Source organism: Taudactylus pleione, unplaced genomic scaffold, assembly GCF_031769625.1.
Source record: "Taudactylus pleione unplaced genomic scaffold, aTauple2 ptg000009l, whole genome shotgun sequence".
NCBI lineage: Eukaryota > Metazoa > Chordata > Amphibia > Anura > Myobatrachidae > Taudactylus > Taudactylus pleione.
In genome coordinates, this window is record NW_028284412.1 from 13,382,465 (window position 1) to 13,395,897 (window position 13,433).

General features: G+C 46.5%; 1 protein-coding gene across 1 annotated transcript in view; it reads right to left on the reverse strand.

Annotated features, from left to right (window-relative positions):
- Positions 1–12,633, reverse strand: part of NOX1 (NADPH oxidase 1) — an 81,745-nt gene extending 69,112 nt beyond the window's left edge. The window contains exon 1 of the mRNA XM_088466797.1: positions 12,541–12,633. Coding sequence (XP_088322923.1) covers positions 12,541–12,585 — 45 coding nt within the window. The 5' untranslated portion in view covers positions 12,586–12,633. The remainder of the gene's footprint in view (positions 1–12,540) is intronic.
- Between the last annotated feature and the right edge of the window lie 800 nt (positions 12,634–13,433).

The window sequence follows — 13,433 nt, forward strand, 5'->3', positions numbered from 1 at the left end:
CTGCTACTGCCGCTGCGCAGTGTCCACGATTGGAGCTCACCTGACAGCTCCGATCGGGCCTGGCAGCAGCAAACAGTGAGCAAGCAGTGGCGGACCAGCCGGCGGCAATTTGCGGGGACGGGGCACCTGGACAGCGGCTAGTGGTTAGCGCCGGGTTGGCTCTGGGGAGTCACACAATCAGAATGAGCTTCTGCGCATGAGTAGTGAGTCACACCTCACAGCTCTTGGCTCTGCCTCCAGCAACCATCACACATAGCTGCGGCCTGCCAGCCTGACACAGGAAAAGCGGTTTTGCCACTCGCGACTTGCTGTACCTTGAGTCGGACAGCTCTACAGGCTGCGCTCAAGCAAAGCAAGTTTGGAACTGGGAGAGTGCTGGGTGCTGTGGAGCTCACTGCTGGGAGAGGGGTGGTGGGTGAGGGTGGCTGATGACGCTGTGCTGAAATAGGGGGGTGCTGTGCTGGATGAGGACCCCTTCCGTGAGGCCACACCCCTTTTCAGGATCCCATGGGGAGGGGGGCACCACCCAAAATCTTGCCTAGGGCACTAATTTAGCTAGGGCCGGCTCTGGTTGCATAGATGCGTACAACTCTGTGTAGGGGCTAAAATGCGTATTAAAGGTGCGTACACACACGATGACTGGACGAAGATCAGATAATGATAACGATCGTTATCTGATCATTCTGTATGTGTTGAATGATCGTTATCCAACATCCAGCACATGTATTAACCTATAACGACCCGCGATTAACGATCGCGTGTCCCTATAGGAAACCGGCTAACATGGTCGATGTCGACCATGTCTGACGGTTTTTCTGGACGACGTTCGATGGTCGTTAATGATCATTCGTGCCTGCGCATCGACCATCGTTAGGTCATTGCAGGAGGCATTTAAGTCAATGATTTGAACGATAACGATAAGATCCTTATCGTTATCGTTTAAATCGTTCACTTTATCTGAACGTGTGTATGCACCTTTAGTTAAGTGCATGCAACACAGGTGGAATTGCAGCCAACTCTACAAATGCACCTTAATCGCTAAAGGTCAAAAACTGAAGAAAATCCAGTACCTGTATTTTAATAAATAATTAACTCCTCCTTACACTCCCTTCTTCCTTTCCTGGGTCATTTGGTTTTCCCCACATTGTGACATATGTAAGTGAAATGACACAATATATTACATGTTTCCTCTTCCTCCTCCATGTCATCATACACCAATGGGTAGTACTGAGGCAGCTTAATCACTGGGTACCTTTCCTGAATTAAAAAAATAATATTAAGGGTTGAGAAATAACAATTAAATTCAAAGATTTTTAGAATTCTTTTTAAATGAAAGGGGCTCCCAGATTTTCTACTGTTATTTCTTTAGTTCTTTTCTTTGGCCACATTTCAACATCAAAATCCATATTTTTTATGCAATATTCACACAGTTTGGGGACTGTTAGGTATGATTTTCTACCTTTGTACTCCTGTTTTTGATGAAGGGACTCATCCTTAGCACTTTTGAGGTATGTGCTGAGGATGAGTCTAATACCCCTTTTACACCGGAGCTAAAACCCGGGTTTTTGAAGGGTTAACCCGGGCAGCTCCCTGGTGTAAAAGGGGAGAGAGTTGGATCGCTGGGTCGAGTGACCCGGCAATCCAACCCAGGTAACTAGCAGGGTTTAACACGGGCATAGCCCGTGAAACCCTGCTGTGAGAACAGCGCACTCCAGGTCACGATGACCTGGAGTGCGCTGCTAGCCGGCCGATTGGTCCGGCTTCAGTGGCGCTTGGAGATGACGTCATCTCCAAGCGACCACTTTCACTCCGCAAAAGCCGGGTCTATGCAGACCCGACTGCGGTGTGAGCGGCACTGACTCGGGAATATCCCGAGTCGGCGCCGGCAAAATTCCGGGTCTGATCCGGATAGGAACTTTGTTCCAACTCCGGGTCAGACCCGGAATTTAGGTGGAAAAGGGGTATAACTGATCCATAAAAACAAAAAGACTACGCTCAGAGTAAGACAACCTGTAGGTATTTTTATAAGGGTTCAAGGATATAAGGGTATATTTACTATGTAGTGCTTTTCAAAACTGCCGCCTCTTTTTCTGTTTTTGTATATAATATTATTGCCCCTTTAAGTAAAATTTTCAGCCATGCCAGTCTTCTCCACCTCTATGATGCTTTACTCTTTGGCATAAACACTTTGTTAATATCATCATGATACACCCCCTCTCACGGAGTTAACATTAAAAGATGATCATAAATAAATAATATAAATAAACAAATAATATGTGTATGTTTAGCATAGATTAATATGTATGCCTTCTATTATTATAATAAATAGTTTTATGGATTATTTTGCTGATTGATTATGGCTGTAGGGATGTGACCAGATAGGTCTTTGTTATGCACATATATGGTTAAGAACCATTTCTATATTGTTCTTATGGGCCAGAGTCTCACTAATTACAAACATCTGGAGTCAATCTATTAAGCTGATTATTTGAGCTATTTCGCTCTGACCTGACCCACAGATTCATACTTCCACCTCTTGAAAAAGCCGTCGGTGTGCGGGGAAAACTAGTTGAGGACACGGACCACTTGTGAGAGCTGAACCCAATTGCTGCCGCAGACTCATCCCTTGGGACTACTTCTATATATCTCTCCTGCTCACACATCATACACACAGCTGAAGCCCCGCGTGACCCGCGCAGCCTCCTGTGAGTGAGACACTCGGAGGACTACGGACGGATATCTCCATCAGGATAGACGGTGGTTTTGTGTGCAATTTATATTTTTTATGCTGCTGGAGTCGGAGCTACCATCATCTGCAAGCCGCTGGAGTGGCGGGACCGCCAAGAGGGGAGTGAGTGCAGCGGAGAACTGAGTTCTCTCATTCCGCACTATTACATTGGAAGCGCATATTCACAGCGCATTGTGGAACATTGTCAACTATTTAGTTTTATTGGGCCACTCAGCTCTCAATTTACTGCTGTTTAGCAGCTTTTTTCTCAGTCATTGGACAGTGTGTCCAATGACTGAGAAAAAATCTGCTAAACAGCTGCTAATTCCTGTGGAACACTGTCAGCTACTTAGTTTTATTGGGCCATTCAGCTTTCAATTCATTGCTACATGAAAAAAATTTTCTCAGTTATTCAGAATATTTCTGCTAACTGGGTCATTTTCACCTGGCTCATTGAAGCACCAGAGCTCAGATGTTCAACCCATCAATTTGAGAATAATAGTGATATTTTATTGTGATTGTTTGTATTTTAATTGTGATTTTGTGCTTCATTTGAAGACATGTTATTCATTTAAATACATACTGTGTGTATAGAATTTTCTTATACTCTCGGGAGTGTTATTGATATTTTTGAAAGTTTACATATACTGATATTTGAGCCTTTAATAAAGGTGGTTTATAAATACACTCCCTGATATGTGTTCTTAGACGCCGCCTACTTTATTTGTGTATTTCTTTATTGTTGCTGGAAGTGTGGCAAAAACTTCCTGTGGGCGTACTGCAATCTACACAAGGAGGGGGGTTAACAGCACACCATTACTGGCGCTTGGGCTATCTATCTTTTTTAACCCCCTCTCACGGCAATGATAATGCTTCAATTTGAAGTTTTGTGCATATAAAAAAAATTGTGACATCTAATCCCCATGCTACCAGTCTAATACCCCTTTTCCACCTAAATTCCGGGTCTGACCCGGAGTTGGAACAAAGGGGGTCATTCAGACCCACTCGCAAGCGGCAGTACACTCGCAAGTGGGTCGATGTTCCCCACTGCGCATGCGCACGACAGAGGGTGCTCCGTCGTGCGCATGCGCGAGACCCGGACTGCGACAGCCAAGCTGTCGCTCCGGGTCTCGCACCAAAGGGGACGTGTTGTCGATGTTGATTGACAGCACGCCCCCTTTGGTGGGCGTGCCGGGGGCGTGCCTGCCAGACGGAGGCGTTCCCATGGGAACGCCTACCGTCTGAAGCCGGCCCCACTGACATCACTAGTGATGTCAGTGGGAGTGATTTTGGCTCTGATAGAGCCAAAATCACTCCAGGGCTTGTGGCTGGGAAACCCTACCGCAGGGTTTCCGTCGCAATTCTGATGGTCGCGATGGTCAAGACCATCGCGACCATCTTTTTGGATGCTCGTATATGCTGTGGGTGGTGACCCACAGCTATACGAGCGTCCAGGAGGACGCTCCATTTTAATGGCGGAGGGCCCTGATTCAGAGCGAGCGCTCTGATCAGAGCGTCCGGCTCTGAATCAGGGCCAAAGTTCCTATCCGGATCAGACCCAGAATTTTGCCGGCGCTGACTCGGGATATTCCCTAGTCAGCGCCGCTCACAACGCAGTTGGGTCTGCATAGACCCGGCTTTTGCGGAGTGAAAGTGGACGCTTGGAGATGACGTCATCGTGACCCGGAGTGCACTGTTCTCATAGCAGGGTTTCACGGGCTACGCCCGTGTTAAACCCTGCTAGTTACCTGGGTTGGATTGCCCTTTTACACCAGGGAGCTGCCCGGGTTGACCCTTCAAAAACCCGGGTTTTAGCTCTGGTGTAAAAGGGGTGTAATTTGTGTTTCGATACAAATAAATTATGAATTATATTAGTATATGTATTATTATAGCTTTAGTAAGCTATAATTCTCATATTATACTATAATAATACTCATACTATACTCATATGATGTGGATCATAATATTGTATGCTACCAGGCCCATTGAGAGCTCTGACAGGGTCGGGTACCGGGAGGTGGCATGGAACAATCTGGCAGGTGTGGCCACTCCCCCTTCCCAAAAAAAGCTTCAGAAATTACAATGTGCGCCACCGCTTAGACTGGTAACGGGGGGGATCATCCCCCACCTGTAACCTCCTCTCTTCACACTACCGCTGGATAGCAGCATAGCCACAGTGGCACGGCAGTGAGAGGAAACTGGGCAGTGAGCGAGCAGAGATTGCTGCAGCTGTGCTGCTATACAAGTGTGGGCAGAGCAGTGGGGGCCATGGCCGGGTCAGCGTCCCTGTATGCTACAAATTGCTATTTGACATATTGGGCCAAATGTAATAGGTTGAGAGCTTAGAAAGTGTGATAGTTTACTGCTAAACTATCACACTACTACATTGGTCAAGTTATTTTTTCAAAATGGGAAATCACCTGGATGAGAGTTTAAATCGTGAGTTTTTTGAGTCTGAAATACATACGAGTTTGCATGTTCTCAGACTCTGTTACATTGGCTGAGTTTAAAAAGTGTGAGTTTACTCTCACCCCATTACATTTGGCCCTTTGGAGTTAATTTTCCCTTTTTCTTTTTTATTATTAATATTATAGATTTCTACATCTCAAATTTTCTAGATTTGAAAAGGTGATGAAAAACAGTAGTTTGTACTATTAATTGTCAGAATAAATAAAATATATATGATCATATATGGCTGTTATTGTTTGCACACTGGAGATGAAACATTAATTTGTGATTTGCTGACTAATGGTGCATACACATGGTCAGATCAGATAACGATATCGTTGTCTGATCGTCCTGCATGTGCTGGATGATCAATATCGATCATCCAACACATCACCAACCCCCAAACAACTAAACGACCCGTACCTATAGTAACCTGGTCGATATCGACCAGGTTGGATTGCATGCATGGGTGATGGTTGTTATCGTTATCGACCATCCATACCCGGACATCGTCCATCGTTTGGGGGTTGGAAGGGGCTAAAAAATGGACGATATAAACGATCTAGCGATAAACGATATCGTTATAGTTTGTATCGTCCTGCTAAATCTGACCGTGTGTATGCACCATTAGAGCTTTGTAGTTAGTTGATCTATTTTGGGTAAGTTTGGGTACAAGACAAAGGGCCCGATTCAGAGCCGCTCGCAAGCGCTGTGTGCTCACAAGCGGCTTGATGGTTGCGCACGTGCCGCATCCGTCGTGCGTGAGCCCCGTTGAGCGACTGAACTTCAGTTGCTACGGGGCTCGCAACAAGATGGGGCGGCTGTCGATGTTGATTGACAGCTCGCCCCATTTTGTTGGCCGGACAAACGCGTTTGTAGGAGGGGTTACTGACATCACTAGTGGTGTCAGTAGTGGACTTCCTACTCTATTAGAGCAGGAAGTCCACTCGGGCTTGCGGCAGCTAGACCCTACCCCAGGGTCTCGTTGCAAGCCCAATGGTCGCAATTATCGCGACAGTCTCCTGGCCGCTTGCACAAGCTGTGGGTGGTCTCCCACAGCTTTGCGAGCGGCCGGAGAAAAAAAAACGCCCAGATTCAGAGAGAGCACCCGCCAGCAGCGAGTGGCTCTGAATGAGGTCCAAAGTCTCAATGTTATACTTATAGTTTTGTGTCTTTAATAAAGATCTCTTTTAGAAACTAAAATGTTGTATTACATTTGTTTATTTTCCTTTATTTGGATGTTGGTTTATTGCAGGTTTTCTTACATACCTACCTGGCAGAGGTTACCAACAGGTTCGTAACTAGGGGTGTGCGACTGGTACCGCCACACAGAGCGCAGGGCTCACCATCACTGTCCCATGGCCCTTGCTTCTGGCTAGCTGGGTGCCTGGAATGGCAACCAGCATTGCTACGGCATTGCAGCCGATAGAGGGCCTGATTCAGAGCCGCTCGTATGCGGCAGTACGCTCGTTCCGAGCGATGTTCGCCCATCTGCGCATGCGTATGGTTTTTAATACGCATGCGTGAACCAGTCAGTGCGGCCGAAAATCGTTTGTTCGCTATATAGCGAATGCCTGCTACATTGAGTGACAGGATGAGGCGTATGTGGGTGGTAACAGGGGAAGGTGCTTGAAAACGGGGAGTGGAAATCAGAACGCAGGTCAAAACGGGCGTTTTATGGGTGTGCATAATTAATACAGCAGCGTCATTGACCACGTCACTTGGTTGTTTTATAGTCAGAACTGCTCGCAATATAGTGGTAGGAAAAACCAACCACAAGAATAGCGAGCAGTTCATACGCTGTTCGATGTACTCGATTAATTTAATAAATAGCGGAGATGACGTATGATGCGAGGGGCCAGGGGGCGTATTTTTCAAATAAACGTCCGCATGTTTTGTTCGCTTGTTCAGACATGGAGGCGGCAACAGACCGCAAGGAGCGAACGGTTCATTTGAATAGCCACCCCCTTTTTATGAACGAGCGAACGCTAATAGCGTCCGGCTCTGAATCAGGCCCAGAGTCCTTTGGACATTACAGACAGACACCCTGCCCTGTGTATAGCTGTTTGGAGGGTCTTAAATGCTCCAGACACTGCTGCACTTCCAGGTGCTGGCTGTCTAAATTACACTGCCTGTGTAATGCTAAAGTACACATAAAAGTGCTTTTGTATATTTAATACTCTATACCACAGGTTCTCAAACTCAGTCCTCAGGACCACTAACAGAGCATGTTTTCTAGGTCTCCTCACAGAATTGCAAGTGAAATAATTAGCTCCACCTGTGGATCTTTCAAAATGTGTCAGTGAGTAATGAATACACCTGTGCACCTGCTGGGTGACCTGGAAAACATGCATTGTTTGGGGTCCTGAGGGCCTGATTCAGAGCCGCTCGTAAGCGGCCGCTTGTTCGCTTTGAGCGATGTTCGCACAACTGCGCATGCATATGGGTCGTAATGCGACCAGTCATTGTGGTCGGAAATCGTGCGCTCGCAAAACAGCGAGGGGCTGCTAATTTGATTGACAGAATGTATCATTTGTGGGTGGTAACGGGAAGGTGCTTGAAAAATGGGGAGTGGAGATCCGAACGCAGGCGTGCCTAACAGTCAAAAGGGCGTTTAATGGGAGTGCATAATTAGTAAAGGAGCGTCATCGACCACGTCACTTGGTTGTCTTTTAGCCTGAACTGCTCGCAGTGATAGCGGTAAGAAACACCTACCACAAGCACTGCGAGCAGTTCAGATGCCTTTCGATGTACCCGATTAATCTAATAAATACCGGAGATGACGTGTGATGCCAACGGCAAAGGGGCGTCTTTGCCGTTTTTCTGCGCATTTTTCGTTCGCTCGCTCAGACATAGAGGCGTCAACAAACCGCAAAGAGCGAGCGCTCAATTTAAATAGCCGGCCCCTTTTTTGGAACGACCGTCCGCAAATAGCGTCTGGCTCTGAATCAGGCCCCAAGTTCGAGAACCTGTGCTCTATACCAGTGGTTCTCAAACTCGGCCCTCAGGACCCCACACAGGTCGCGTTTTCCAGGTCACCCAGCAGGTGCACAGGTGTACTCATTACTCACTGACACATTTTAGAAGATCCACAGGTGGTTATAATTATTATCTTGTGACGATTATTTAATAAAGGATTTTGTAATACAGTGCGTGTCTCCTGTGTCTATTGTAATGCTTTTTGTGCAGGTGCCAGTGTGCATGCTGGCATTTGTGCTGCCACTTGTTCTCCAAGTACCAACATGCACTGGAAACCGTTAAAATTGGCACTAACATGGCTATCTTGGACCTGTAAAGCACCAATAAAGAAATATTAATATGCTTACAACCAATTAATGACCACACTCCCACTTTTTTAAGGGCTCCACTTCCCAGGGATTCCAGCCCTGTACTGACTTGCCAAGGACTTGTTGACACCATGGTGGGGGTACCCCATGTTGAGTGTCCCACCCTGTCTAGTGTTGTTTGTGAAAATTTCAGGGGGACCCCACACTGCCTGCACTGATCAAATTGGTATGTAGTCAAAATGTTGATATTCAGAAAGTGATAATAAAATGTCAACAGGCACAATGTCGGTCGCCCATTTTAGAGCTAGGGTTAGGCTGTGGTCAAGGTTAGGCTTAAGGTGCCCACACACATAGCGATATTTTACCCGATCTGGCCGATTCCAATGCATTGGAATGACTGATCGTGTAAAATATGGCCAAATCGTGAGTCCGCACTCACAAAAACGATGCGATGCGCGTCCCCGCAGGTCGCACATCGCATCTTCAGATCTGCCGAGCTGTAGGGCAGATCTGACAATCTCAAGTCAGGATTCCCTGGAGTAGTTAGGAGGCACGATAGATCGAGTGTCCAATTGGCAGCATTTTCAGACCAAATCGTGTGCAGGACTGCCAGGGAGCTCCCAGGGAGAGTTCAGGGGGAAATCGTACACATCGTGTGATTGAGATCACATCAGTATGTGTGTGGGCACCTTTAGGCTGTGGTTAGGGGTAGGCTATGGTTAGGGTTAGGCTGCTGTTAGGGAATGGTTAGTGCTTAAATGCACTAAGGGCTTGATTTTAGCAAGGATCGGTATTGCGATCACAGTGACTATGCAGACCCATCCCAGAGTGATTGATAGGAAGTAGCATTTGGGGGTGGTGATGGGGGGGGGTTGTGCCAGTGTATAGGGCAGAGTTGGGTGGAGTTGTGGATAATGTGGGTGGAGCTATATCAGGGGTGTTGCCTCAATTGATGCATATACCAGGGATGGCTAGGCATGATGTTGGGGGTGGCACAGAGCAGGGAAGACTGGACAAGGGGGGGCAGTGGGCTGGAAAGGGTGGACTGGAGTGGCAAAGGGCAGGTAAGGCTGGTTGGATTAGGGGGGGCAAAGAGAAGACAGGCTGGCTGGACTAGGATGGGGCGCAGGGAAGACTGGGTGAGGCAAGACAGGCTGGCTGGACTAGGAGGGGGGTGCAGGGAAGACTGGCTGGATTGGGGGAGGGGCAAGGCAGAAAAGGCAGGCTGGCTGGACTGGGGGGGCGTAGGGAAGGCTGGCTGGACTTTGGGAGGGGCAGGGAAGGCTGGCTGGCTGGACTTAGCCGGCTGGCCGGACTGGGGGAGGGGCAGGGCAAGGCAGGCTGGCTGGCTGAACTGGGGGGGGCGCAGGAAAGGCTGGCTGACTGGACTGGGGGGGAACAGTGCAGGGAAGGTTGCCTGGACAGGAGAGGGGGGGCACAGGGCAGGGTCAGCATACTTGCTTTCTTCATTGTTCTCCTGTCCTGAGAGAGAGAGGGGGCCCGGCTGGCAGCGGCGAGGAATGCACTGGGCATCCCTCACCGTGATGTCACCCAGGGAGAGACGTTGTGCGAGCACGCAGCCGCGCTCATCCCGAAAAGGGGATGTGGCATTGCGGTATGGGGGTGTGGCCCGATCGCCCATGGCTCCATTCTTAATATTACTGGGGGGGGTGCAGGGTGTGCTGACTGCCTTGTGTTGCAGTGCCGGCTCCCTCACAGTGTCAGGAGCCGGGTGCTGCACTTAATGCTACAGTGCATCACCCTACTCCTGTCACTGTGGGGGAGTGTCAGTCTGCACCTTGGTGTCACCCCTCTGTGGGTGACACCTGGGTGTGGCCGCGCACCCCCCTTGTGATGCCACTGGCATCAGCGCTGTGGCATTCAACTATGGACTGGAACCGACCGCGAGCATCAGAGGCGCTACAGCATTTGAACACTTGAGCTAGCGGCAAGCCAGTCACAGCTCACGGAACGGCAGCCAATCATGAGCAGAGACTCCTGATTGGCTGATCAGGAGCTGCTGCTCCTGATTGGCTCGCGGAACGGCAGCTAATCTCAGCTTGCGGCCGGCTCCAGTAGTCCATAGTTGAAATGCCACAGCGCTGATGCTCTTTCTCCCTGCCTGCCGCCCGGTGCATTCCTCGCCACAGTCAGCTGGGCCCCCTCTCTCTCTGGGCCCGGTACTAGAGTCCTGGCAGTCCCGCGCAGATGGCGGCCCTGAATGTAATAAACTATAAAGGCAACATTTGGAATAATGTATAATTAATAATTATGCAATATCTCATTGTTCATATAATGTAATACAAAGAAAATACAATAGTTTTAATTTGCCTTGCCATCCACACTCTCTCCTCCTCCCTCCTTTGTAAGTAGTGAAAAAGATAAACTACTATATATATTTAGAAAAAATATTAAACAACAATCACCACAAAACATAGGGCCTGATTCAGAGCCAGATGCTATTAGCGCTCGCTCGTTCAGAAAAAGGGGGTGGCTATTCAAATGAACCGTTCGCTCCTTGCGGTCTGTTGCCGCCTCCATGTCTGAATGAGCGAACAAAACATGCGGGCGTTTATTTGAAAAATACGCCCCCTGGCCGCTCGCATCATACGTCATGTCCGCTATTTATTAGATTAATCGAGTACATCAAACAGCGTATGAACTGCTCGCTATTCTTGTGGTTGGTTTTTCCTACCACTATATTGCGAGCAGTTCTGACTATAAAACAACCAAGTGACGTGGTCAATGATGCTGCTGTATTAATTATGCACACCCATAAAACGCCCGTTTTGACCTTTAAGCACGCCTGTGTTCTGATCTCCACTCCCCGTTTTCAAGCACCTTCCCCTGTTACCACCCACATACGCCTCATTCTGTCACTCAAAATAGCAGGCATTCGCTATATAGTGAACAAACGTTTTCGTCCGCACTGACTGGTTCGCGCATGCGTATTAAAAACCGTACGCATGCGCAGATGGGCAAACATCGCTCGGAACGAGCGTACTGCCACTTACGAGCGGCTCTGAATCAGGCCCATAGTTGTTATGTCTAAACTGATGTTGCTCTCAGTATATATAGAAAAGTGTTGTCCATTTTGAGACCCAACTACTACAGCGCCCAGTTAGTCAAAATGTAATTTGTAGAATAGAAGTAAATAAAGTCACATACTCATTTGTGTCTCTCTAGCATTTTAGAACTTCCTGTAGACATTATGGGACAAATGTGAGAGTTTAGCAGTAAACTCTCACACTTTTTAAACTCGCCCAATGTAATAGAGCCTGAGAACATACAAACTCGCATGTTTTTAGGCTCAAAAACACTCACAATTTAAACTCTCATCCAGATGTTTTCCTATTTTGAAGATAAAACTCGGCCAATGTGAGATTTTACTGCTAAACTCTCACATTTTCTATACTCTTACCCTATTACATTTGGCCCTATATGTTTATAAGTGGCTAAAGCAGAAATGTAGCATTATATAAATGCTACAGTAGCACAATGCAAACATAGTGACTATGATAACACTAAACACTATGGTGTCTTATGTCATACCGTTTTACATCAATTATGTTGGAGTTATAGTGCATGTACATTATATTTTAAAATGATTGTGGTTATAAGCCTTCACATGTTCACATAGTGTGTATGGAGAAATGCCCATTTCATAGTTTTAAAATTTGTACTCAATTTTGTATTTATTTCCGCTTTTAAAAAAAATCAAAAACATAATTTCAGTATATGCACCTCTTTAAAAGAGTACCTTCAGATTGTCAGTTTTTGGCACCTTATTACAAGCTTACACCATTTACAATCAGTTTCCTAGTAATTAGTATCAGTGTCAGACAACTTACAGTCATTGTAATAGTGGATGAAGAATCCACTCATCTTATGACCTCAAAGTGTAGAATAAGTCACATGATCTCACTGTTTCATTATTTAAAATTGGTCTGATAAATGTAGGGCTATCTCATATAGTAGGCCATTCAAACAGTATTCATTTCATTCATATATTTAAATGTCAGCTTTTTCATTTCTGTAAGCAGAACTCTGCTAGTAAGAAGAAGTAAAATTCCTTACCATGACAACAGCAGAGAACCAGTGATTTACAATCCAGTTTCCCATTTTGATCTCTTGCTTTTCGTTCTGCTTTCTTCTTGATACTTATTTTGTATGCTTCCTTCAGGGTGATTGAAATCCCAATACCAATACACTACTGTGTGCTTGTCATACAGACTTTTTATCCAGCATGCTGAATGAGTCACTCCTCTCCTTTGGCAGGTGTCAGGTGAATTCCCAGTATTAATACATGAGGAAATACACAGATTTTCAAATTCTCTTTTCCTTTCAGACTATTGTGACAAGCTGACATGATTAGCCCTTCCCTAAAGTGGAGAACTGGTTTACTGCAGCACTATCGTTGTTTTATTAAGCCTGCAGAAATAGCAGAATTCAAATTTTTTCACAGTGCACCTTACATGAAAAAGATAAATGTGTTTAGATTATATTAAACATTCCCAAAATAAATATAATCATGCCCTTCTGTTATTATATGTAAATGTAATCATATGGTTGTCGTAATGAGCTGGATAGTGTGGTCACAGAATCATTTAACTCTAACTTTAAATTGTATGTCTTCAAGAAAAGTGTAGACATAGAAACAGGTTTAACTCAGGACAGGACATTCATCTCTCGTACACCACGATGCCTTAGGCCAGCCTCACCCCTGTCTATTTCCACTGTGGGATTTGCATTGGACCTATGGGACTAGCCAGAACCATAACTAGCCCATGTGCCAGGGAGAGCACCACCACCACCATTTTTTAAATAAGGACTAAAGATAGTGCACCTGCAAAAGGGCTATGGCCTCATGGGGGGAAGAGACCAGGGAAGAGATAGGGAAGGCCAGGAGATGCTGGGGATAAAAGAAGAGGAAGCTGCAATTGAGAATGATAATAAACAGGAATATTGGC